The sequence below is a fragment of the Phacochoerus africanus genome, chromosome 14, assembly GCF_016906955.1.
Source record: "Phacochoerus africanus isolate WHEZ1 chromosome 14, ROS_Pafr_v1, whole genome shotgun sequence".
NCBI lineage: Eukaryota > Metazoa > Chordata > Mammalia > Artiodactyla > Suidae > Phacochoerus > Phacochoerus africanus.
In genome coordinates this window covers 47,277,034-47,305,033 of record NC_062557.1, presented here as the reverse complement: position 1 = coordinate 47,305,033, position 28,000 = coordinate 47,277,034, and the positions used below count along the sequence as shown (strand labels likewise).

The window sequence follows — 28,000 nt, the reverse complement described above, 5'->3', positions numbered from 1 at the left end:
TCATTTCCGGTGGGGAAGGCCCGCGGCCGCCGCCGCCATTTCAGGCGCTGCTGTGAAGCGGAGACCCGAGCCGGTCCGCTGGGCGGCGGGCGCCGGGACTGGAGGGGCGCGCGTGGCGGCGGCGGCCCAGCGTGTAGGCGCGGAGTCGGCCATGGCGGGCAACTTCGACTCGGAGGAGCGGAGTAGCTGGTACTGGGGGCGGCTGAGCCGGCAGGAGGCGGTGGCGCTGTTGCAGGGCCAGCGGCACGGGGTGTTCCTGGTGCGGGACTCGAGCACCAGCCCCGGGGACTATGTGCTCAGCGTCTCCGAGAACTCGCGCGTCTCCCACTACATCATCAACAGCAGCGGCCCGCGCCCGCCAGTGCCACCGTCGCCCGCCCAGCCTCCGCCCGGTGAGGGACGGAAGGGACGGGAGGCCCCGGGCGGGGGTTAGGGCCGCCGAACTCCCCAGCCTAGCCGGCTGCTCCTCGAGAGCTGACCCCCACGAGGGACTTGGGCAGCGGGCTGGAGTGACCGTGGCCGGAGGGCAGCCCGCTGTCCGGCTCGCTCCCACGGACGAGCGGGAGTGTGTGGGGGAGGAGGAGCCGCTGACCCAGGCCTCTGGGTGTGACTTGGGAGGACAGCCCAGGGGAAGGGGAACTGTTTCGGCCCCAGGGTGGGGCTAGCGCCCGTGCAGGGCCAGGCAACGTGGGGACAAAGAGCTGAGGGGGATGTTGGCACTGCGGGGGCATCACTTGGCAGCGGTGCCCGGAATGAATCCGATAATCCTACAAGTGGCTTTTTAGGCTTGAAACATTTCCTGCAGTGTTGGAGAGCCGGGTTTGGCTATACTCCCCTGGTGGCCTTTGGTAGGAAGTCACCACATACCGGCCGGGAGGGATGGAGACACCCTCAGGAAACCGGTCAGCTTTTTCCTTTCTTGGGCATTTTTCCAAAATACTTTTACCGTCCTCTTCCCCCGCGGAGGACGAAGGTGGTGAGCTAAGTGCCTTGGTTATAGAAGAAAGGTCCCCTGTCACCGGCCCAGAATAAGCTGATGCCCGGCTGACTGTGCCGAGGAGATCCTGGTGTCCAGCGACTGTCTTTGACAATTAAGGGGTTGTAGTTTTCAAAGCGAATAGTGGAGGAAAGAATTTTTTTTTTTTTCAGGAAATAAACCAGATATACGCCAATGGAAACAATCCCTTCCCTGAAAGTGAATGGAACTTCATTTTTCCTTGGACTTCAGCATTGTCAGTCTTATACTGCAGGGTCTCTCCTTGCTCAGTAGGTTGGGGGTTGTTGCCTGAATCTTCCTAGATATGTCTGTCTTACACATAACATGGGCTGTTTGGGGAGTGTGAAGAGGATTTATGCACTTGGTACTTGAAGTTTGTGAGGTACAGAGTAATTCTGAGGCTGTTGTTACCTGTGTAACAGCACCTAGGGTCTTAGTGCCTTTTCACGCTCACCAAGCTGAAGCAGTTTCCTCCTGACCAGTTGAAACTAGATTCAGGCTAGTCTCACATGAATCGAAAGGCTCCTGAACTAGCCCTTTGCAGACTTGCCCTTTTAGAATAATCCTAATTTAGATTTATCCCCTCTGACCAGAAATGGGAAGATGAAATAGTTTCTCTTGTTAACACATACCAATTTTAAAAAGGGTGTGGAATCTTTAAGCCCACAAATTATCCTAGGTCTTTCTCGGTCTGATTGGTTTTATAACATTATAACCTGAGATGGGAATAGGTATGTAACATGTACTTACCCTAAACCGAATGTATTCGAGTTTTTACCACCTTCCTAGTGTCTGGGGTTTTGCGTTGCTGTGCAGTGAGTGACACAGCAAATGATCATTGGAACTCAATTCTCGACCTTTTGTTTGTGTATGTGTTTTGTTGGTTACAAAATTTGGAAATGGCAGGCAGTTTTGTTTGAGCTTTCCCCACATCTTGGTGTTAGAACTTTAATCTCAGATCTTACCTTAATACTGAGCTCCACCTTTTCATAACAGATAGGAGGTCAGATCCTTGGCCCAAGAGAGAAGGTGAAGATTGCCAGAGTTTGTGGATGGGGTGTGGAAAGTTCATGGCTATTGTAATTGTTCTTTCTGCCATGTACCCATTTTCCACATAGGGCAACTGATTCAGTTGCGTCTTTTTAAAGATTACTTAATCTTTGTTCCGCCCTGCCCCCATTGAGCTCTTTTTCTTTGGAAACCACACAGAAGAATTTCTTGAACTTAAGCAATACAATATTAATGACTGGTCATTCTGTGCCAGGTACTTTGCTGAGTACTTTAGTGCCTTGTCTCATTTACTGTCTATGACAGTCTAGTGAGGAAATTACTGTGATTTCCATTTATTAAAATATTTACATTTTAGGGAGTTCCAGTTGTGGCTCAGTGGATTACAAACCCTACTAGTATCCATGAGGATGCAAGTTTGATACCTGGCCTTGCTCAGTGGGTTAAGGATCTGGCTTTGCCATGAGCTGTGGTGTAGGTCTTATTTGTGACTCAGATCCCTAGTTGCAGTGGCTGTGGCGTAGGCCAGTGGCTACAGCTCTGATTTGACCCCTAGCCTGGGAACTTCCTATGCTGGGGGTGCAGCCCTAAAAAGCAAACAAAACAAAGCAAAATTCCATTTTGCAGGTGAAGAAACAGGGTCAGAAATTCAGTAATTTGCCCCAGGTCACACAGCTAGTCAATGACTGAGCCGGAATTGGAACCTAGGAATTGTGACCTGAGATCAGACACTATTGGACTGTATTCTTTTTTTGTCAAAGCCAGTTTCCTTTTGAGATCCCTTGAGGACTGAACACTTTTGTCATTGTCCTGGGTCCCAGGTTCTGCTTAAAGACCAAAAGGAAAGGATGACAAGAAAATGGCCTTCAAGAGTTCCCGTTGTGGTGCAGTGGTATCTATGAGGATTTGGGTTCAGTCCCTGGCCTTGCTCAGTGAGCTGGGCATCTGGCGTTGCCATGAACTGTGGTGTGGGTCGCAGAGGTGGCTCGGATCCCACGTGGCTGTGGCGTAGGCCGGCAGCTGTAGCTCCAATTAGAACCCCTAGCCTGGGAACGTCCATATGCTGCGGTTGCAGCTCTAAAAAGCAAAAAAAAAAAAAAAGAAAAAGAAAGAAAGAAGATGGCATCTGCTGTCTAAAGTCAGTGATGCTGAGGCTTTTAATAACCTTTTTTGGCAGATTGAATGTGGGAAATAAGCTTTTTGTTTAGGATTATATAATGTATTTTGTGGATATAGGCATAAGATAAATTTGTATGGAATGTCTTAGATAGAGATTTTAGAGGCATAGGAACAGAATAGGCCAGGAATTCTCAACCTTTTCCTGTAAACCCATTTTTAGCTTAACTGTTTAGCTCCCCCAGGCTATCAGTGCTGCCATCGCCTGGAGGTGCCCTTACTGCCCCAGGGCCAAAGGGCAGGGCTTGGTCAAGTCTACTGGTTATACTCTGCAGGTGTACTTCTTAGGAAGGTTTTGCAATCATTGATTGATCCACTAGTTTCTTTCTTGTGGAACATGAGGTTTTTACTAGACCTTGTCCAGTAGACAATCAATAAAACTGAGTTAAGTATGAGTTAGGAGAGTAGCTAAAAGCTCGTACTCTGAAGCCTGGGTTTGAACCTTCTTTGCTTGCTGCTTACTACTTAATATGACTTTGGGCAAGTTCTTTAACTTCTCTCTGCCTCAGTTTCCTCATCTGTGATGAAAGAGAGGAAATAGTAATACTGACCTCATAGGGTAGTCGTGGGGATTTTAGTGCATTACATGCTTAGGAATGGGTTTAGCATGTAGTAAGTACTCAATAAGCATTATGTATGTTAATTTATGTGGTTGAGGGGGAGGAGTTGAAGCAAAATGGGAAACTGTCCTCCTTTGAGAGGCTTGCAACACGACTGAAGAAGTAAGTGAAGAATCCATTACGTGGAAGTAGGATGACAGCTGTTACCTGCTCAACCCAGAGCTACCCACCTGTTGTCCTAGGCGTGACGGGAGCATAAAAGCTTGCCTCATTTTGGGGTCGGGTGCAGAAGCTAGGGTGGTAATTGTTGGTGTTGGGCCAAGCCACCTCTGGAGATCCTAGGGGACTGCTCATTACCCACTGCTGCCTTTTTGTGCCTTCAGCATCTGTTTCATTTGTTTACCTCATCTTTGTAGTTCTCAGACCTGGTCTTCATGTTTCGCTCTTTAATATCAGAGTATTTCTCCATTCAGTAGGTTCGGAGTTCTAAAGTGAGTTACTTAAAGGTTTTAGCACCCCTTCCTCCAATTTTTTTTTCATCATGACAGGAAGTAGGTTTATTTATTGCAGAACTTCTCCAAGTTTTTGCTATGCTTATGTGAAATTATGGTTCTATAAGAGAGGCAGGCATTGGATACTGGATTTTTCAAACCAATTTGACCACAGAACTTTTTGAGAAACATCTTGAATTTCTGTGGAATCTTCTTTTGGAAACCGTGCAGCAGACCCTGGATTTAGGAATGAATCAAAAATTTTTAAAGGGGAGTTCCCATTGCAGCTCAGCAGAAACCAATCTGACGAGTATCCACGAGGATGCTGGTTTGATCCCTGGCTCGTTCAGTGAGTTAAGGATCTGGCATTGCCCTGAGCTGTGGTGTAGGTCACAGATGCGTCTTGGATCTGGCATTGCTGTGGCTGTAGCTGTAGCTCCAATTCGATCCTTAGCCTGGGAACTTCCGTGGGCCTCAGGTGTGGCCCTATAAAGCAAAAAAAAAAAAAAACAAAAAACCTTTGAGTTTGGTTTGGGGGTGTGTATTAGGGTAAATTGCTTTTTATTGGGCACTTATACCAGCTACTTTTAGGAACTTTGTTAGATAGCAATTAGGCCCTATAAGAAGTTAAATAACAACTCATATAGCTAGTAAATAGTAGAGCCAGGATTCATCAAACTTAGTCTGAATCTTCAAAGTACCTTGCTGACATCCACCATTTTTAGTAAGTTCTATTTGCTTAGGATCCCCTACATCTTGATACTTCTTTGGGATACTTTCTCAAATGGAATCAGTGGCCTTGCCAGGGCTTTTCATTGGACAGGTGGTGAGAGTGAGCAACCTCTAAAAATACAGAGAACACTGAGGAGAAAGAAGAGAGGGAATGGAAATTAAGAGCAGAGGAAAAGAAAGAGGAAGAAGTGCTGTGATACCAAGGAGAGAGGCTGATGATGGAGCCACTGTGGTGGTACCCATGCAGAGTGACTTGGCCTGTTTTGGCCCACACAGCTCTTGGATGTTCCTAAAACCCTCGGGGAGTGGTGGTGTAAAAACTGATGTAACCTGAGGGCTGAAACGCTTAGAATTAATTATGTATAGAAACCGAAAGATACATCTGACTGTATTGATTTTGATTTCTGACTGTTCTTAACTGCAGATTCAGAATCCAACACAGCTTTGATGTAGAACAAGTCCGCTCCAAGTCCCAGCTGTGAGAACTCTGTTGTTGGTTCTGTTCTCTAGACTGACTGACTGTATCTCCTTCCTTTCCCGCCCTTCTATTTCCTGCCTTTGGCTGCTTGTGGTTGGAAGGAGATGAACTAGGGAAAAGGAGCCGGAACACATAGCTGTGGTGAGGTTTGGGCTTATCTGGGACTTAACGTGTGTTCTGTTCTCCTCCCTTTCCTTCTGGATCAGTGAAGCTTGATTGCCCCGTATATCTAACTCTGCTGCAGCAGTGCACAAAAACAAATATTCCTCTCTGGAGTAATTATAGTGTCATTAAAATAGAAAAAGAATTTATAGGTAAAATTTTCCTTGTATTTCTGTATTTGTTGGGATTGCCAAGCAAGAAACAAAACAGAAAAAAAAAAAAATGGTGGACCCAGTTCACAGCATGAAGCATTTGAACAAGAAATGAATTGAACCAATTTGCTACCTTTCTGGCAGGTGAGCTGATCTTTCCAAGGGATTTGGCTTAATGGTTTTATTTGTTCTTCTAATCCCTGCCCCCCCTTCCAAAAAAAAAAAAATTCACTTGCAGTGGTACAGTAATTGGAGGAACTGTAACAATGGTTGAAAGGGAGTGGTTGCCATCTTAGAGTGAAAAGAGTACCTTAGAAACATTCAGGAATGAGAAGAGCTCCTTTGTTATTCTTTTTAGGCCTGTACCCTTGGTGTATGGAAGTTCCCAGGCTAGGAGGGTCAAGTTAGAGCTGCAGCTGAGGCCTATGCCTCAGCTCGCAGCAACGCCAGATCCTTAACCTACTGAACAAGGCCAGGGATCGAACTTGTGTCCTCATGGATACTAGTCGGATTTGTTACCACTGAGCCATAATGGGAACTCCAAGAGCTGCTCCTTTATCATGATTTTGTTGTATCTTTTTTTTTTTTTCTTCTTCCACAGTGGTGACACTGAACACTGAGTCTTTAACTGCTAGGTCATCATCAGACTGATTTTGTTGTGTCTTAGAACGTAGTTTATTGTCCCTATTTTTTGTAAGAACACATTTGCAGTTAAAAGTGAAAGTGGAGGGGGGGGAAATGCCTTCCTAAGACATGCTGCTCTGCTGCTCACTCACCAACCCCATAGTGTTTGCTTTTGTATCCCCAGTTATGCTGAGTTTCAAAGCTGTGAAAAGATTTTCATTTAACTTTTCCTTGCTTCACAATTAGGTTCATTAATAGTATATAAGGAGTTCCTGTTGTGGCTCAGTGGGTTAAGAACCCAACTAGTATCCATGAAGAGGTAGGTTCCTTCCCTGGCCTTGCTCAATGGATTGAGGATCTGGTGTTGCCGTGAGATGATGCAGCTTGGATCTGGCTGCGGCGTAGGCTGGCAGCTGCAGCTCACATTTGACCCCTAACCTGGATCTTCCATATGCCGCAGGCATGGTTCTAAAAAGGGGGGAAAAAAACCCAAGAATGCTGTATAGTAACATCTAACACTGAGCACTTACAAAATGCTACCCACTGTCCCAAAAGGTAACTTAACTAGTGAAAACCATTTTGTCTACAGTACTAACTCTACTCTAGCAAGGGAGCTTTTCTTTCTAGGTGTCATTAGGATTCTTTTCGAAGCCAGAATGTTCTGCTGGTGTGAAGTTCTCCCTACCGCTCTGCCCTGGAAGCTTTCTTAACCAGGCAGCAGTGCTAAGTAGATTTTGGAGTTGACACTGACCCTGTCTTTGACCTAGTTCTGCAGGCCTCGTGATCACTGTAGCCTAGTGATAGGTGAGGTGGTACTGCATCTCCTTGTTCACGAGACTCGCACAGGAGTGGTTGCCTGTCAGTGCTCTGCCTTGGTGAGGAGAAACTCCGGAGTGGAGCAGCACCATGCTCTGGTTTGATCCTAACCACAGTCACCTCTCCAGCCCTGCACTTGGAACTATTGGGGCTGCATTCTGCTGGTGTCTGATGAGTGTTTGCCATAGATGGACAATTCTGGGTTTGGGCATCTATTTCAACATCTTGAGTTGGAGAGACAGCCAACATTACTGAACGTGGGCTCTTAACTTGTTTTAGTTTATAGCCTTGAATTCCACAGATGGACTTTTGCAATGTAAGAAATGTGCATCAGCCCTCTAAAGTATGTCTCAGTCTTTCTTTCATTTGGGTGAAAAGGGAAGCCACTCATTAGTACTCATTCTGTCTTGAGGACTTTTGGTTAACTTCAAAAATTTATATGTTCACCTCTCCCCAGTGGAGAATTTTAAATGTACTTTTTCTGGTTTTTCTGGAAGAAGTGTTTTCTAACATGGAACAAATTAATTAGATCTCATTTCTTTAGAGTGGTGAAGTAATTTAGACATCTGGGCTACCACAATATTCTGATTTCACAGCATTAATAGCTAAGGCTTTTAGATGTGTGGGCCAGTGTCAATAGGAGTGGAGAGGGTGGATTGGCCATTTTCCCTTAACAAAGTACTCAAAACAAGGAGCTTTCACAAAAGAAGTACAAAAAGTCAACAGAGATGAAAAACATCAGTCAAAGATATTGAAGAAGATATATCCTTGCTGTTTTGGCAAGGATAGAGGGGAAATGAGAACTCATAAACCTCTGGTGGGAGTGTAAAATTGTACAAACTTTTTGGAGAGCAGGTAGGCAACATAAACTTTAATGTAAGAATATTCTTTGATCCAGCAACCGCATTTCAAGTTTATCCTAAAGAAGTATTTAAAAATGTTCATCCATAGATCAGAACGAAAACACTCAAAACAGCATTGTTTGCAACAGTGAAAGCTTGTAAATATTTTATAGCCATTAGAAGTCATATTCTTGGGGAGTTCCTGTCATGACTCAGCAGTAACAAACCTGACTAGGATCCATGAGGATTCGGGTTCGATCCCTGGCCTCGATTAGTAATTAAGGAACTGGCATTACCGTGAGCTGTGGTGTAGGTTGGCAGCTGCAGCTCCTATTCAGCCACTAGCCCAGGAACTTCAGTATGCTGCAGGAGCAGCCCTAAAAAAAAAATTTTTTTTTTTTTTGAGAAGGGGGTTCCTTCCGTGGCACAATGAGGCTGGTGGTGTCTCTGGAGTGCTGGGATGCAGGGTTGATCCCAGGCCTGGCACGGTGGGTTAAGGATCTGGTGTTGCCACACCTGCAGCATAGGTTGCAACTTTGGCTTAGATCTGATCCTGGCCCAGTAACTCCATATGCTGGGGCGGCAGTGCCCCCCCACCCCCCACCCCCGCACCAAAAAAGATGATTTGAGGAGTTTCCTTTAGGCACAGCAGGTTAAAGGTCTGGCATCACTGTAGCAGCTCAGATCACTGCTGTGGCATGGGTTTGATCCTTGGCTTGGGAACTTCCACATGCTGCAGGCAAGGCCAAAAGAAAAAAAAAAGATGTGATAATTTTTTTTTCTTTTGTCTTTTTTCCTTTTCTTGAGCCAATCCTATGGCATATGGAGGTTCCCAGGCTAGGGGTCTAATGGGAGCTGTAGTTGCCAGCCTGCACCAGAGCCACAGCAACGTGGGATCTGAGCTGCGTCTGCGACCTACAACACAGCTCACAGCAATGCCAGATCCTTAAACCACTGAGCAAGGGCAGGGATCGAACCCACAACTTCATGGTTCCTAGTCAGATTCATTAACCACTGCACCACGACAGGAACTCCTGATGTGATAATTTTGAATGCTTAGCGGAGTGCAAGCTAAAGTTTTGTATTCTTCATTAGAAACTTTGCTTCTTCTTTTAGAATGGAATGCAGTCATTTATTATCCTTAAATTTTTGAATCTCAGGATAGAGAGGGAATACATCTGTTTGTTTATTTCTGTCTTTTTAGGGCTGCAACCCATGGCATATGGAGGTTCCCAGGCAAGGGGTCCAATCAGAGCTGTAGCTGCCAGCCTCCACCACAGCCACAGTGATGTGGAGTCTGAGCTGCATCTGCAGTCTACACCACAGCTCACAGCAACACTGGATCCTTAACCCACTGAGTGAGGCCAGGGATCAAACCTGCATCCTCATGGATGCCTGTCAGATTTGTTTTTTTTTAATTTATTTATTTTTCTTTTTTTTTTTTTTCATTTTATTACTCAAATGAATTTATCACATCTGTAGTTGTATAATGATCATAACAATCTGATTTCACAGGATTTCCATCCCACAGCCCAAGCACATCCCCCCACCCCCCAAACTGTCTCCTCCAGAGACCATAAGTTTTTCAGTGTCTGTGAGTCAGCATCTGTTCTGCAAAGAAGTTCAGTCTGTCCTTTTTTCAGATTCCACATGTCAGTGAAAGCATTTGATGTTGGTGTCTCATTGTGATGCTAGTCAGATTTGTTTCCTCTGAGCCATGGTAGGAACTCCAGGGAATACATTTTATTTAATTTATTTATATATTTTTTTTGTCTTTTTGCCTTTTCTAGGGCTGCTCCCTCGGCATATGGAAGTTCCCAGGCTAGGGGTCGAATGGGAGCTGTAGCTGCTGGCCTACACCAGAGCCACAGCAACGCAGGATCTGAGCCTCGTCTGTAACCTACACCACAGCTCACGGCAACGTCGGATCCTTAACCCACTGGGCAAGGCCAGGGATCAAACCCGCAATCTCACGGTTCCTAGTCGGATTTGTCAACCACTGCGCCACGACGGAAACTCCATAGGGAATACATTCTAAAGCATGCTCTCTGTCTGGGGCCCACTCAGATCTTTTTGTGTCCTGTGAATTTTAAGCATTCCTAATATGTCTGTCTTTTCCCCCCTTTTTGGCCACACTGGTGGCACGTGAAAGTTGCTGGGCCAGGGATTGAACCCTCACCACAGCAGTGACCTGAGCTGTAGTGGTGACTGCTGGATTAATCTGCTGAACCATAAGGGAACTCCATGTCCTTTCTCTTGCATGCTCACCATGTCATCCAGAGGTTGGGGATTTTAACACTTTGTTTTCTTGAGCATCCTTGTTTTACCTTTTTTCAGGACCTGTTTGTTTGTTTGTCTTTTGTCTTTTTAGGGCTGAGGCATACAGAGGTTCCCAGGCTAGAAGTCGAATTGGAGCTGTAGCCTCCGGCCTACCCCACAGCCATAGCAACACAGGATCTGAGCCACATCTGTGACCTACACCACAGCTCACGGCATGACGGGAACTCCAAGACTTACTTGTTTCTAAGGGAACAATCCAGTTTCTATGTTTTATTTAAGTGAAGATCGTGGGAACTGAGGTTTAAGCAGTTTGCTTTTTAGTTTCTCTTTCTAGTGTTTTTTTAGCTGTCAAAGAAATGAAGTTGAGATTAGTAATTGTAGATTGAAAAGATAGCCTCAAAACTTTTGCTTATTAGGAATTGCCCAGTCTAGATGTGAAGAGATGAATGTATGAACCTAGTGTCGATGACGTTCTCCCCACCTTTTCCTGGGACACTTGCTGGGACCCATGGAAAAGAGGAGTTTGCTACATTTCCAAGGTTCAGAAGAGGAGTGTAACACAGCCTTGAACCCTTAGTACTTTGTAAGTGGAATGACAACAGAACATTTTGGGAGAAGGAACAAAAAGGCCATGCTGCTGTGTCTGATCCAGTACGAGAGCTTCTGAGTGGTGTGACTGGTCTGTCATAGCCTTCTGTTCCTTTTCTGCCTCAGACGGACACAGCCATCTTTCTTCCCAGGGAATGTTTGAGCTACAAAGTATTTTAGTTTGCTATGAGGAGAAGGGGTTATTTAGATTTATTTTTTTCTGATTGAATTAATGTGTGTGGGAAATGCTTAAAATCTGCGTTTCATTCCTGGTATATCTAAATAATGCCCTGCTCTGTTTTTTTCCTAGGGGTGAGCCCCTCCAGACTCCGAATAGGAGATCAAGAATTTGATTCATTGCCTGCTTTACTGGAATTCTACAAAATACACTATTTGGACACTACAACGTTGATAGAACCAGTTTCCAGATCCAGGCAGGGTAGTGGAGTGATTCTCAGGCAGGAAGAGGCAGAGTATGTCCGAGCCCTCTTTGACTTTAATGGGAATGATGAGGAAGATCTTCCCTTTAAGAAAGGAGACATCCTGAGAATCCGGGATAAGCCTGAAGAGCAGTGGTGGAATGCGGAGGACAGCGAAGGCAAGAGGGGGATGATCCCAGTCCCTTACGTCGAGAAGTATAGACCTGCCTCCGCCTCAGTATCGGCTCTGATTGGAGGTAACCAGGAGGGTTCCCACCCACAGCCATTGGGTGGGCCGGAGCCCGGGCCCTATGCCCAACCCAGCGTCAACACTCCGCTCCCTAACCTCCAGAATGGGCCCATTTATGCCAGGGTAATCCAGAAGCGAGTCCCTAATGCCTACGACAAGACAGCCTTGGCTTTGGAGGTACATAATGTGCAAAATGTAGAAAGAAGAGATCTGCTACAGGGTCTCCCTCTCAGACCTCTTAGAGCTTTGTAGCAATGCCAAATACAAGCGGCAGCATTGTGATGTTGTTGTAGATGTCGAACCGTTAAGTACTGATTTTGGCATTTAATGTTGGGTTTTCTCTTTTACGTAGAAAACCTGTTTGGGAATGAGTAAGCTTAAAACTGTATAACGGAATGTTCTGATTGATTTACTAAACCATACCTTGACGACTTTAATAACACCACCTGAATTCACAGGAATTAACCTAAAATATTTTTTCTCATCTACATTCTCATCTGTTTCTTTTTTTCTGTTTATCATTATCTACGACAAAATGGGCTCACACAGATTTGAGTATGATAAGTGGTCTCAGTCAAAATACTTAAATGGAATTTTCTTAAAAAACCATGATATTTTTACTTTAGAGGGCATGGAGTTTCTTACCATTGATTGTGCATTCATTAAATAATTCAGGAGGGTAAGTGAAGTGTGCAGGTATGGAGAGATACCCAGAAGTATTCGTTCCAAGGAACAGCAGGTTGACTTGGTCTTTGTTTAAAGCATTTTATAGACAAGTAGCCAGTTCCTCCTGAGGAGCAGATTTTTGCCTTTCGCTGGTTAATGGTTCTCCTTGGCAACCCATCTCCTCTGGCCAGCCATTATATTGTATTGATTCCTGTCTTGAGCACTCACAGCTTTGTCTCTTAGCTCTTCTCTTCCTCTTGCCCACCCTCCCTTTCTTTCTCAGTTATGCAGAGCTAGTGGTTTAGCATAAAAGCTTATACAGATGGGGCACACTATCCCAGGTGTCAGAGCCTTTTAGATATGGTGACTTGAATGTAAGCAAGTAGCTAACTTTCGTAAGCACAGGCTGAAGTTATGTGAGTACAGGTTAGCAGAGGAGGGGCAAAAGTGTGTTCTTGTAAGCTGAATTCTCTTCTCAATTTTGTTTCTTCTGGGTCACGTTTATACCACGGAGGAAGGGGAGCTGCCCTCTAAGTGGGAGCATTAGCCTAGAGAATGAGCTGCTTTGAAATAGTCTCTGATAGTACTGGATTTGATAGTACTTTTACATTCTGGATAGCGCATGCAAAGGAGGATTAGTTGGTTCTTAACAACTTTGACTGAAAAATGGTGGTGGTGGTGGTGGTGGTTGTTTTTGTCTTTTGTCCTTTTTAGGGCTGTACCCGAGGCATATGGAGGTTCCCAGGCTAGGGGTCTAATCAGAGGTGTAGCTGCCGGCCTACGCCAGAGCCACAGCAACTAGGGATCCGAGCCGCATCTGCGACCTACATACACCACAGCTCACAGCAACACTGGCCCTTAACCCACTGCGCGAGGCCAGGGATTGTACCTGAAACCTCATGGTTCCTAGTCGGATTTGTTTCTGCTGCGCCATTACGGGAACTTCAAAAATGTTTTTTTTTTTTTTAAGGTGGATATATTTCGGAGTTTCTCTTGTGGCTCATTGGTATTGAACCCAACTAGTATCCATGAGAACCAGCATTCATCCCTGGCATTGCTCAGTGGGATCAGTCGTTCTGTGAGCTGCAGTGTAGGTCGCAGAAGAGGCTCGGATCTGGTGTTGCTGTGTCGTAGGCTGGCAGCTGCAGCTCTGATTTGACCCCTAGCCTGGGTACTTCCAAATGCTGCACCTGCTGCCCTAAAAAGACAATAAATAAATAAATAAAAAATAAAAGGTTTGTATATTTTGAGATCATGTAACTTAAAGGTATTGTGTCTTAGCTTTGATGAGAAATAAGATGTATGTTGTCTAGGTCACACCACTTTTTCCCACTTAGTGGTTGGAGAGTAAGAGAAACAGTGAAGAAATAAGGAGTTTCTGGCCTCATACTTTTGATTAAGTTCAGATAATGGCAAAATGCAACACTGTGCTGTACACGTGGTAATTATGACTCTTGACATTTACTGCAGACCTTGCTGGCACTGGACTGGAGTGTGAAAATAACATTCATAGAACAAGCCAGCCAACACCCAGGAGAGAATTATCACATTAATTTTGCTTCCATTTGCAATTCCTTTCTCGAAAAGAATTGTTTCTTAATGATGCCTACCTTGATTAGAGGCTTTATTTAGTGCTCAGAAATGATTGAGCTGCTCTCCTGCTGTGAAACCTAAATCTTGTGAAATAAAAATTAAAGTAGAAGACGAGTTTATGATTTTAGTAAGTTTCCTTTTTTAGTTGGATGTTAATTTTGAGCCATGTATGTTGATTGATGAAGATAACCACTTTCCAGTTGGAACACATACCCCAAATAATAGCTTTAAAACACCTTATGTACTTAAAACATGGTGTGTTTTTAGTGTCATAGAATTTTATTTTATTTTATTTTTGGTCTTTTTCCTATTTCTTGGGCCACTCCCGCGGCATATGGAGATTGCCAGGCTAGGGGTTGAATCGGAGCAGTAGCCACCGGCCTACGCCAGAGCCACAGCAACGCGGGATCCGAGCCGCGTCTGCAACCTACACCACAGCTCACGGCAACGCCGGATCGTCAACCCACTGAGCAAGGGCAGGGACCGAACCCGCAACCTCATGGTTCCTAGTCAGACTCGTCAACCACTGCACCACGACGGGAACTCCAGTGTCATAGAATTTTAAAGGGAGGTCCTGTTGTGGCTCAGCGGGTTAAGAACCCAGCTAGCATCCATGAGGATTCGGGTTTTATCCCTGGCCTCTCTCAGCAGGTTAAGGATCTGGTGTTGCCACAAGCTGCAGTGTAGGATCTGCTGTGGCTGTGGCTAGCAGCTGCAGCTCCATTCAACCCCTAAACTAGGAACTTCCATATGCCGCAGGTGTGGCCCTAAAAAGCAAAAGAAAAAAATGAATTTTAGAGCTGGAAAGACCTTAGATGTCCTTACTCACTGTGTGGAGAAAACTCACTTTGAGGCAGATTGAATGGGTTGTTCAAACTAGTTTGGTGGAGATGTAAGGAACCCAGACCTCCCTTGGTCCCTTTTCTACCATACCAGGATTCAGTCTCCATTCTTTGGTTTTATAACAGTGATGCTGCCTCCCTCAACGCAAGTTGTGTGTGGTTTTACTGACGCCATATCCTCACTTGCACTCTATGCAGGGAGGCAGTTTTCCTTTCCCATCTATGGTTTTTCCTAGGAGCTGATGCCTGGTCCTTATTGAGATGAAGCTGCGAGATAAGACTAGGAGACTCTGGCTTTCTGGTCTTGGTGTTTTGATAAGAAAAACATTCATCGCTGTACTTGACCCACTATAAGTTCAGGTCTGTAGATTGCCTAGGCACATTTTAGTGGAGTTAACTTGAAGTTAATAAATTAGAATTACTGCATTTTAGAATTGGACAGGACCCTAGACATAATATATGAAAACAGTAGAATTCAGACTGCTCCCATGTCTTGACACTTCTCAGGAAGTGTCAACTGAGGATTTAAGGCTTTGGGTTTCCTCTCTTACTTTAATTGAAGCAACTCTGTTTTTGTTTTTCTTTTTTTTTTGGTCTTTTTAGGGCCACACCCACAGCATATGGAGGTTCCCAGGCTAGGGGTCGAATCAGAGTTATGTATAGCTGCTGGCCTATACCACAGCCACAGCAACACTGGATCCCCGACTCACTGGGTGAGGCCAGGGATTGAACCTGCATCCTCGTAGATAACTAGTCAGATTTGTTTCTGCTGAGCCATGGTGGGAAATCCAATGCAACTCTGTTTATTTTTTTATTTTTTTGCATTTTAGGGCCACACTTGCAGCATATGGAACTTCCCAGGCTAGGGGTGGAATCATAGCTATAGTTGCCAGCCTACGCCACAGCAAGAGCAATGCCACATCCAAGCCAAGTCTGTGACCTATACCACAGCTCACGGCAAAGCCAGATCCTTAACCCACTGAGTGAGGTCAGGGATCAAACTCGAGTTCTCATGGATACTAGTTGGGTTCGTTACTGCTGAGCCACAATGGGCACTCCTAAAGCACCTTGTTTTTAACTGTGTTATATGTCAAGGTCTCTCGGAGGTTGGTTTGTTTGTGTGTTTTTTGTTTTTTTTTAGGAATATCTGTACTTTAAAAAAATTACTAAAAAAATTGTTCATGAATGGAGTTCCCATTGTGGTGCAGTAGAAATGAATCCAACTAGATCCACGAAGATAAAAGTCTAATCCCTGGTCTCATTCAGTTGGTTAGGGATCCGATGTTGCTGTGAGCTGTGGTGTAGGCCGGCAGCTGTAACTCCAATTTGATCCCTAGCCTGGGAACTTACATATGCCGTAGGTTCGGCCCTAAAAAGAAAAAAATTATTCATGAGCTACCTATCCTCACTTTACAGATGGATATTTCCTGCATGGTATATTTGCAGTGACCAGAGTCCTCCAATAGAATATAAGCTGATGGCTTTTTTCACTTTTCCTACTCACCAGATTTCTCCAGTAGGGGTGAAGGATATAGGAAGAAGGAATTAATTCTAGCCAATAACCAAAGTAGGGGTATTCCTCTGCCCACTGTAGTTTTAGGGGAATGTAACCAAACCAAGAAGACACCATCTGTTCCATCCTGGAGCTTCTCATGAAGAGAGATTTTATTTTATTTTATGTACTTATTTATTATTTGTTCTGAAGATAGTTGTTTATTTGTTTTGTTTTTTTTTTTTTTTTTTTTTTTGGTCTTTTTAAGGACGTACCTGTGGCACATGGAAGTTCCTAGGCTAGGGCTTGAATCGGAGCTGTAGCTGCCAGCCTACGCCAGAGCAATGCCAGATCTGAGCTTCGACTGTGACATACACTGCAGCTCACAGCAACACCGGATCCTTAACTCAGTGAGTGAGGCCAGGGATTGAACCTGTGTCCTCATGGATATCAGTGGGGTTTGTTACCACTGAGCCACAACATAAACTCCTGAAGACAGATTTTAAACAAATTCAGATATGCTGAATATTTTGATGGAGAAATACTGGAAATAACATTAGAATAGTGAGAGTGTACCTTTTTTTTTAATCTTGATCTAAGATTTTGATTTTTTTTTTTTGTCTTTCTGTCTTTTTAGGGCTGCTCCCTCTGCATATGGAGGTTCCCAGGCTAGGGGTCTAATCGGAGCTGTAGCCACCGGCCTATGCCAGAGCCACAGCAACGCAGGATCCGAGCCGCGTCTGCAATCTACACCACAGCTCACGGCAACGCCGGATTGTTAACCCACTGAGCAAGGGCAGGGACCGAACCCGCAACCTCATGGTTCCTAGTCGGATTCGTTAACCACTGCGCCACGACGGGAACTCCAGATTTTGATTTTTATTTCATGGCTCCTGAGAGCTGGAATAGTGATGCATTTTATCTTGTACATTGTAGGTATTAAAGTTTATTTTATGCCTCTATAGACTGTCCAGAACAATCACATTATCTGTAAATGTACTAATCAAGTGAGTTCCCTGGTGGCTCAGCAGGTTAAGGATCTGGTGTTGTCACAGCTATGGTGCAGGTTTATCTATTTATTTATTTGCCTTTTCTAGGGCCACTCCTGCGGCATATGGAGGTTCCCAGGCTAAGGGTCTAATCAGCTACGCTAGAGCTACAGCAACACCAGATCTGAGCCGTGTCTGTGACCTACACCACAGCTCATGGCAACTCCAGACCCTTAACCCACTGAGCAAGGCCAGGGATCAAACTCGCAACCTCATGGTTCCTAGTCGGATTTGTTAACCTCTGAGCCACAACAGGAACTCCTTTATTTTTTATTTTTACTTTTCATATTTTTGCATTTTAGGGCTGCACCTGCGGCATATGGAGATTCCCAGGCTAGGGGTTGAAATGGAACTGTAGCTGCTGGCCTACGCCACAGCTCACAGCAATGCCAAATCCTTAACTCACTGAGCAAGGCCAGGGATCGAACCTGCATCCTCATGGATGCTAGTCAGTTTCGTTAACCTCTGAGCCACGATGGGAACTCCCATGGTGCAGGTTTGATCCCTGGCCTGGGAACTTTTCATGCCAAGGGCACAGCCAAAAAAGAAAAAAAGTGCTAGTCACATAACTTCTGTTTCCTGATTTGACTTGATATTTGCCTTTGTTAGATAAAACTTCAGAGTAACCCAAGAGCCTCTTGGGTGTTCTTAGGCAGGGACCAGCTCTTCAGGGCACACATAGGAAAGGAGTAAAGTGCTTTGGGTCCTGGATTATATGCAGCAGGGCCTACGTCAACTTAACATCTCCCCGCGTAGAGCTCTTTGAGATCTAAGTAATTTAGGCCTTTTGACTGATATAGAAAATTGGAGTGAAGATCTTAATTTTCCCTTTGTTCCAGAGAGAAAAAATGAGATTGGAAAGTTTAAGAACCTAAATGACAAGTCCTGGCTGTGTCCAGTTTGTCTTTCTCTTGAATTGTGGACTGTTCATTGAGACAGATGTCTCCTCTCCCTCTTCTTCCACACATTTTGGACATCTCCTTCCGTTCAAATCACAGTATCTCAGTGGGAAGAGACTGTCTCAACCTCTCAGATATTGAAGGCAGCCCCTCTAGTATCTGCATGGATGAATTAACTTTTCTTTTTAATTTCAAGTTTAGTTGATGTACAATATTATACGTTACGCAACATAGCGATTCATAATTTTTAAAGGTTATATATATATATTGTCTTTTTTGCTAATTCTTGGGCCTCTCCCACGGCATATGGAGGTTCCCAGGCTAGGGGTCGAATCGGAGCTGTAGCCACCAGCCTACGCCAGAGCCACAGCAACGCAGGATCCGAGCCGCGTCTGCAACCTACACCACAGCTCACGGCAACGCTGGATCGTTAACCCACTGAGCAAGGGCAGGGACCGAACCCGCAACCTCATGGTTCCTAGTCGGATTCGTTGACCACTGCGCCACAACGGGAACTCCCTAAAGGTTATATTCTATAGTTATTATAAAATATTGGCTATGTCCCCTGTGTTGTGTAATATATCTTTGTATCTTATTCCCCATCTGTATCTCTGGCCCTCTGCTCCCAGATGATTTTTTTTTTTTAATCAAGTATCAATGGTTTTTATTTATTTATTTTTTGTCTTTCTGCCTTTTCTAGGGCTGCTCCTGAGGCATATGGAGGTTCCCAGGCTAGGGGTCTAATTGGATCTGTAGCCACCAGCCTACGCCAGAGCCACAGCAACGTGGGATCTGAGCCGCATCTGGGACCTACACCACAGCTAACGGCAACGCCGGATCCTTAACCCACTGAGCAAGGCCAGGGATCGAACCCACAACCTCACGGTTCCTAGTTGGATTCGTTAACCACTGCGCCACGATGGGACCTCTGATTTTTTTTTTTTTTTTAGGGCCGCTACCATGGCATATGAAAGATCCCAGGCTAGGGATCGAACTTGTGCCACAGCTGGAACAAGAGCCACAGCAGTGACAACTCTGGATCCTTAACCTGCTGAGCCATGAGGGAACTTCCACCCCAGGTGGTTTTTATTTTATTTTTTTTGTGTGTGTGTTTTTGTCTTTTCTAGGGCTGCACCCGTGGCATATGGAGGTTCCCAGGCTAGGGGTCTAATCAGAGCTGTTGCTGCCGGCCTACACCACAGCCACAGCAACTCAGAATCTGAGCCTCATCTGCGACCTACACCACAGCTCACGGCAATGCCAGATCCTTAACCCATGGAGTGAGGCCAGGGATCGAATCCACAACCTCATGGTTCCTAGTCATATTTGTTAACCACTGAGCCACAAAGGGAACTCCCAGATGATTTTTAAACATGTGTTTGAATATCTCTCCTTTTGTGGAGCTCCCTATCAACCACAAAAATGTAGATTCCGAACTTTCTTGATTCATAGAACCCGTAGTGTTTCAGTGATATTTTACAGTGTTCCAGGCCAAATGAAGTACTTAACAGTTCCATTTATTAAGTAGCTAGGTTCATACAACTTAATTATTTGTATTCTAGGAGTTCCTGCTTTGGCACAGTGGGTTAAGAACCTGACTGCAGCAACTCAGGTCGCTGCAGAAGTACCAGTTTGATCCCCAGCCTGGTGCCGTAGGTTAAAGGATCCAGCATTGCTGCAGCTGTGGTGTCGGTTGTGGCTGCGGCTGAGATTCAGTCCCTGGCCTGGGACTGAATGAGTGCAGCCATAAAAAAACATTGTATTCTGATAACTTGTATGCATTTGAGAAAATAAACTATAATTGAAAGAAAGTAATATTTATATTTTAATAAAATAACTTCAGATACTTAACTAATAAAATGTGTACTCTGAGATACTTGGTTTTTATCATAGCAACTGTCAAAACCCAGCTTTGGGAGTTCCCGTCGTGGCACAGTGGAAACGAGTACGACTAGGAACCATGAGGTTGCGGTTTCAATCCCTGGCCTTGCTTAGTGGGTTAAGGATCCGGCATTGCCGTGAGCTGTGGTGTAGATTGCAAACGTGGCTCGAATCTGGCGTCATTGCTGTGGCTGTGGAGTAGATCGGTTAGACCCCTTGCTTGGGAACCTCCATATGCTGCGTGTGCAGCCCTAAAAAGACAAAACCCCCCAAAAATCCAGCTTTGCAAAGATACAACGTCTTTGAAAGGATGGATGTAGTACGTTTGGATGTTGAAATTTTTAGCCTGCCTTAGTAGTAGTTCCTGTGGCATAATGCGTCAGGTGTTGCTTTGTTTCCCTCAAGTTTTTTTTGAGGGAAACAGCACTCGCAGCATATGGAAGTTCCCAGGCTAGGGGTTGAATCGGAGGTATAGCTGCCAGCCTACATCACAGCTACAGCAACGTGGGATCCGGGCCATGTCTGTGACCTATACCAGAGCTTGCGGCAACACCGGATCCTTAACCCACCTGATCCTTAACCCATCTAGTATCCATAAGGATGCAGGTTCAATCCCTGCATCCTTATGGATACTAGTCAGGTTCGTTAACCGCTAAGCCACGATGGGAACTCCAAGAATTTAAAATACCTGGTGGCACCTCTCTGAATTTGCTGCAGTGCCTCTGATGTACAGTTTTGGAAATTCAGGTCCAGTTCATTGTACTAACTCTTAGAAAATTCTCTATGTTGAGCTGAAAGTTACCTACTATTTGTGGTCACCTTTCACCAAGGGGAGGGGTACTTAGTTTCATTCATTATCAGTTGTTAAGCTACAGAAACTTTTCTGACTTGAACTAGAATCCGGGTAAAACCTATCTTCAAGACCACTGTGATGCTTTTCCTCCACACCTAGAAGCCTACCTACCAGTTAAATTTCTTTCTTTTTTTAAAAAATATTTTATTATAGTTGATTTGTAATGTTCTGTCAATTTCTGTTGTACAGCAAAGTGACCCAGTTAATGCATTTATATACATTATTTTGTCACATTATCCTTCATCATGTTTCTTTACAAGTGATTAGGTATAGTTCCCTGTGCTATCAGTTAAATTTCAAAGGCCTGCAGCTTTCCACCAATATGAGCCACAGCTATGTCCACTTCAGTCCATCTCTGAGGCAAGTGAATCATTAAGGCTGAATTGTCCTCACTTATTTCCGTTGATTTGAAAGATTTTATTTATTTATTTATTTTTAATGTTTGGATTTTTTTTTTTTGCTTTTTAGGGCCATACGTGCGGCATATGGAGATTCCAGCCTAGAGGTCTAATTGGAGCTACAGCTGCCAGCCTACACCACAGCCAGAGCAATGCAGGATCCGAGCCGAGGCTGCAACCTACACCACAGCTCATGGCAACGCTGGATCCTTAACCCACTGATCGAGGCCAGGGATGGAACTCACAGACTCATGGTTCCTGGTTGGATTCACTTCCATTGCGCCACAACGGGAACTCCTGATTTGAGAGATTTAGGTAGACCCTAAACATTGCATATTCCTTAGACCAGGTGTCTGCAAACTTTTTCTGTAAAGGACTTTACAGGCCCTCTGGCCTCTGTCACTCTTTCATCATAGCAAGAAAGCAGCCATAGACAAAACAACAAATGAGTTTGCTGTATTCCAGTAAAACTGCAAAAATAGGCTATAAGCTGGATGTGGCTCATGGGCCAGTTTGGTGGCCGCCTCTTAGATTGCTATAGTTTTACCTTTTTTTTCTCTTTCAGTCAAATCTTGAAGTATTTACTAAATGTGTTCTTGGTGTGTTTGAAAATGTTTAAAGACAAGGTCCCTGAGCTCCATCTCTGTACCTGGTTTTCCTTGGCTTTATTTATGTGAAGTTGTGTGTATTTCCTGCCCTGAGCTCCCCAGAATCCTGCAGCAAATCTGGATCAAAGGAACGGTGGCAGCTGTTGATGGCTTTCTGGTTAGATAGCAGGGATAGAAACTAGAAAAGCAGTCACCTGTGGTGTTATGCCAGCAGAGGAGTTTAAGCAGTGCCCTGATGTCTTCTGGTTAGTGAATACCAAAAATTAATGCCATTTGGGTTCCAGTTTCTTTCTTATCACTGGAACTGATTGGTGAGGATGACCTGGATAATCTTTTGCTTAGTTAGATCAGTACTAGATTTCACTCATCTGTACTGAGATCGTGATTGACTTTGGGGACTACACAAAGCTGAGGAAGAAACCAGTGTTCCTCAAGTTGGTCTGGGGGTGAAGAAGCTGAAGTAACTGTATTCAGGCTTCTGTACAGAAGATGCCATGATTTACTTGAGGCCTTGCTCTTCTGGATGTGGTGTCGGACCTGACTGGATACAGCAGTACCTTGGTGAAAGAATCATCACTGTCTCTCCAAAGTACTGGTGAGGTCTGCCTCATAATCAGAGGTTTCTTTTTTTGTCTTTTTAGGGCTGCGCCTGTGGCACATGGAAGCTCCCAGGGTAGTGGTTGAATTGGGACTGTAGCCACTGGCCTACACCACAGCCACAGCCATGCCAGATATGAGCTGCATCCATGGCCTACAGCACAGCTCACGGCAACGCCAGATCCTTAACCCACTGAGTGAGGCCAGGGATCTAATCTTCATCCTCATGGGTAGTAGTTGGGTTCTTAACCCGATGAGCCACAATGGGAACTCCTTGTTTTTTTCTTTTTATGCCGCAGCTGTGGCATCTGCAAGTTCCCGGGCCAGCAGTCAAATTGGAACTACAGCTGTAGGTCTACTCCACAGTCACGGTGACATAGGATCTGAGCCACATCTGCAATCTATGCCACAGCCTATGACCATGCTGGATCCTTAACTCACTGAGCAGGGTCAGGGATCAAACCCACATCCTCATGGACACTATATCAGGTTTTTAACCTGCTGAGCCACTGTGGGAACTCCTGTTGTTGTTTTATTATTAATTTCCTTTAGGCCATGCCTGTGGCATGTAGAAGGTCCCAGGCCAGGGTTCAAACCTGCACCACAGCAGTGACCTGAGCCATTGCAGTGACAATGCCAGATCCTTAACCTGTTGCACCACGAGGGAACTCCTTGAATAGTATTTGAGTATAAGATGAGTGTTTTAACAGAGAGTACAGATAAATAATGCAAGTGGGGGAAGTGTTGCACTTGCTCTGATTCAGTGTAACATAGCAAGGGAAGACAGCACAGGAACGTTACTTTTGAGTATATGTGTGTGAGAGGGAGGGAGAAGGGTAGGGAATCAGGGGTAGCTGATAAGTCAGAAACAAGGCAGATTCACTAAGGGATAGTTGTATGTTATGGAGCTTATGTAGAGCTTAACTTGTTATAACACTGCAAAAAATTTTTAAAGAGGAAAACGTGAGATGTTCTGAGTACTAGAATTAGCGATATAGGAAGAAATCTTTTAGATTGTTTTTACTACTAAGGAAAAATTTTCACTTGATGTTCTGGTCTTCTTTTCAAAGACTGAAAATTTTTTCCTGTTATAGTTGGCCTGCTCGGATGTCAGAAATTGAATTGGAGGGTTGCTGGGAATAAACAGAACCCTGGTGCTAGCATCCTATAGAACTGGATCTGTTTGCAGGGATGGACATGCAATATAATTTTTCCCTCTCCTTCCTCTACACCATCAGTCTTAATCTTCACATATCAACAGATTGAGCTGCTGTTTTTTCTCATGCTTGTATCTTGTCCCTTGTCCCTGTAATATTCCATGGTTTCTGTTGTCTTTTTCTCAGCATCCTGTGACCCCACCCCCCAACCACTTTAGGTCTCTCTGGTTTTCAGATAATTCTTTTTTTTTGGCTGTGCCCTTGGTGTATGGAATTTCCTGGGTCAGGGTTTGAACCTGCACCATAGCGGTGACCCAAGCCATTGCAGTGACAATGCTAGATCATTAACCCCCTGCACTGCAGGGAAACTCCCAAATAATTCTTAAGGAAATACAGGCCAGTAGGCAACCTGTTTCCTCTGTGAGTGAGTGTGAAGCTGGTTTTAGAGAAGGCCCCTGGTTTACACTGGAATTAGCCTTCAGACATTCTTAGGGAAGGAACTCCTAGGGCCATGGGAGCATAATTTGAGTGTTCTTGGTATAGTAAGTAGAAAGAACACAAATGGGCTTCAGAGCTTATACATATGGGTTCAAGTCCCAGCCCTGTCACTGGCTCTTTTAGCTCAGGTATAACATGTAATTGCTGTGAACCTCAATTTTATCACCTGTGAAATTTTCTATCTTACAGGGTCATTATGATTATTGGAAAATAATTTATATAAAATACCCTTTATAGTATTTTATGAAAATTAAATATATAGTAGTTATTAACTTGATAAAAGCAAATGGACAGTAATGCTTTGAAACCACTTGTATGCTCAGAGCTCAAATGTTGTTAATTAAAGGATAGTCATAAAGTTCCTTAGGGTAGTGACATCTGAGGCCTTATCTCACCATTGTTAGATATTTTGCTCCATAGCAAATCCATTCATCAGACTGATCTTGTCTTCAATTTCATGGTAAGATAGATGTGTATCTTCAGTTGTCACAAATATTTGATGTTGCAGCAGGAATCTTTTTGTAACAGCAAAATGATGTCCCCTTATTGTTAATGAACAGGTACCAAGTGTCAGTGAGGGAGCAACCTGGTTGCTCCCATGGTGCAGGTGAGGTCACTAGCAGGCAGTGGCCTGCCAAGTAGAACTTGCTGAAGGAGGTGGGATCTCTCAGGGTACTGATGGAGTTTGGAGGATTGGCCTATACCTGCACAACTGGGAGAAGCCTTGCCTTGGAATGAAGGTGATGGGAACACTTCATTTTCTGGGACCAAATGAAGTATGCTTCCCATGATCGCCTTCTGCTCTCCCAACAGCAGCAGCAGACCAGGATATGTGTACAAGAGTGGGCTGGGGATTGTGCTGTTATATGCAAGTGAGGGGAGGGCCGGTGAGGCTAAGGCAAGAAGCTAAGGGTAGTGGGTTCAGAGACAAGGAACACTGGATCGCTCTAGGTAGGGTTGCTCCTCTAGAGACACTTGAGATTTCCAAAGGTATTATTTTCTAGTATCCCTTCTATTTTCTGTACTCTGTTTTCCTGCGCTGCTGAAATCACTTCTTCTTCCTGCCTGCATTAACCACAAGTAATTGGTCTGGTGGCTGGGGCTTGGGAGGCAGGGAATAGTCATTTCTGTAATATCAGCCCTAGAGCAATCACATGGGCAGGGTGTGGCTAAACTGAGAATGGCGTTTTTCAGCTTGCTTTCATGACTGGAAATAAAGTGCTGTCCTTATTCTCCTCCTGCAGGTCGGTGAGCTGGTAAAGGTTACGAAGATTAATATGAGTGGTCAGTGGGAAGGGGAGTGTAATGGCAAACGAGGTCACTTCCCATTCACACATGTCTGTCTGCTGGATCAACAGAATCCCGATGAGGACTTCAGCTGAGTATAGCTCAACAAACAGTTTTGCTGACAGATGGGAACAATCTTTTTTTTTTTTTTTCCAATTGCCATCTATACAGTTTTCTTACAGATGTCAAAGCAGTCTAGTTTCTATAAGCATTCTGTTACCTGTGATCTTTTTTTGGATTGAACTGCTCCATTCCTAGTCTCATTTACCATATTCAGGGTACGAAACTGGAGGGCTTGTGTGTTAACTTCTGAATTGACAATTTTAGGTGGTAGCAGCGTTGCCTGAGTATATCTGAAGGGCTAGGTAGCTCGCCTCCTTTCTCTCAGGCGAAACAAATCAACCTGTGGAAAACTGCTGGACAGGAGAGGAGTGTTGCATACTGCTTACCCTGATTTAGTCAGTGGTTTTATTTTCATTCTGAAACCATGCTATCAAATGGCAATAGACTGTTCCCTTCCACCCCCGTGAAGTAATCACGCACCGTGTGAATAGTACCCAATGGGATTGCTTTTTCATTTATAGAACATGACCATTGTATGACTCATTCTGACAGTTCAAATCCTGAGAATTCTGAGGACACTACTAGAGGCATTTGTCTTCCTTCCCAGTCAATGCTTCATACTTTTTCTTGGGATTCTTTCAAGCCTGGTCATTCTTTTCCCCAAAACCTACAGATAGGTTATTTCTCAAGATAAGTGTTTATTTTCATTCCAGATGATAAGCAGGATGTGCAGAGCACTTTATTCAGTGCATAGCTTTAAGCCAGTATTGGATTCACTGCATGGACAGCCAGACTCCCAGCTCTCCGCCTTCCCTCAAGGGGTCAAAGTAGGTTCACATTGCTACCACAGCTAAATAGACTCGTGGCTAGTGGGATCCAGCAGGGCCGTTTCTCCCGAGTGCCAGTATCCTCTTAGGGGTCTCTTTGGAATTCTTAGCTTCTACTTGGAGTGGAAGGACCAATCACTTAAGAATATTCCATAGAAGGTTGGGGGGCCAAATTCTGCCCTTTTGCTTTATGTACAACTTGTATAAAAGTCAAATTAAAATTACGTGAATTTGGGGATAGGGTTAGTGCTTTGAAAAATGTTTGAACCAATCACGAATTACTTGCGTATTATTCATTTCATATGGCCAGAATAGTGCTTAAACTGCCTTCATTTTGGGCTCTTTTTCTTTGTGTTCAAGTTTAGTTTACAAAACCTTTTAAGTGTGGAATGATTCGTTTATATGGGGTTAGGCGCTCCAAAGAATAGACTTCTGAGACCAAAAATGATCTAGGCTATTTAGATTACAGTTTGAATCTTTCAAAGTTAGTTCGCAGTCCGGAGGCAGTTACTATCTATAGTGTGATATGAGCAATAGAAACATGTTGTTTTTGCTTTTGGCCTCATTTTGGAAAAGTAGTGTATCTTTCCAATTGTTTTGCATAGGTTAAGATTAATTTGCCTTCTTTGAACATAGGCCAAATCATGGTATCCCAGCGACTAGCACAGTGCCTGGCACAGTCAGCGTACAGATGTTTGTGTGAGTGAATGAGGGGTGTGCAGAAGCTCATTATATGGCACAGGGAAGCCAGCTGGCACAGGATTTACATACATTACCACAAGCGAACTAATGAGTTATGCTAATTTAATATATTTTTACCTCACACTAAGGTAATGCTTGATAAAGACATTAGTGCTCGACTTTTAAAATGTTAGCACAGTGCTGTGCACATAGTGGGTGCTCAATAATATTGAATGAACAGATTTGCAATACTAGACTTCATTCCATCTGACTACTCTGTTAAATTTTCAGTTAGAGCGTAGATACTGTAAAATCCAAATACACGTTAAATCTTGTTTTCCTGAAAGTATGACATCTAAAATATTTGTAGAAAAGCTTTGTCACAATTGAGTTGAATGTTTGTATTTTCTTTTGCCTTTGACTTTGATATTGGCTTGTAATGTCTCTTCATCATATGTAATATTGGTGGAACATGCAACTCCACCCAAATCATGAGAATTTCTTAACCGTCGGTTGTCCAAAGCCATTACATGAACTCTTGGGTTGGATTTGGCTGGGTATAGCAGTTATTGGACCTTAAGAAATCAAAGGACTTCGTATAAGTATATTTGAAAAGCAAATGCTAGAATCTTATTCAAGTGCATATGTACATTGTCACAGAGCAAAATGAACTGAAATTGGCTGCTATATTTTATATAATAATTTCTGCAAAAGCCCATTTTTTGGATACTAATATTTGACATGGTTAATTCTTATTAATTTGTTGGAATTGTTTATTGTTAATAATGCAAATAGATAATTTTTAATTATCCTTAAGTAACATTTCACTATTAATGGTTTGAAATGGGTGAAAAGCAAACCAATTTGAAATAAAATATGAACATGTGCCATTGTATTATAACACTATACACTTTCTTGACAGTTAAATTTAAAAAAAATGTGTTTTTTGTAGCATGTATTGTATATGTTTATAGTATATGTAGTAAATAAAAATATGGCCAAATATTTGGCTTGGTGATCTTTTGAAGAAAGTA

The 28,000-nt window shown here is 44.0% G+C and overlaps 1 protein-coding gene across 2 annotated transcripts; it reads left to right on the top strand.

The window, feature by feature from the left end:
* Positions 1 to 27,993, top strand: CRK (CRK proto-oncogene, adaptor protein). 2 transcript variants are annotated; one of them, XM_047758707.1, is made up of 3 exons: positions 1 to 392; positions 11,217 to 11,582; positions 25,353 to 27,993. In XM_047758707.1, the coding sequence occupies exons 1-3, from the start codon at positions 152 to 154 to the stop codon at positions 25,358 to 25,360; spliced, it is 615 nt and encodes a 204-aa protein (XP_047614663.1). In that variant the 5' UTR covers positions 1 to 151; the 3' UTR covers positions 25,361 to 27,993. The 2 variants fall into 2 exon arrangements, with proteins under 2 accessions (XP_047614663.1, XP_047614662.1); XM_047758706.1 differs by having other exon boundaries at positions 11,217 to 11,752.
* Positions 27,994 to 28,000: the final 7 nt, after the last annotated feature.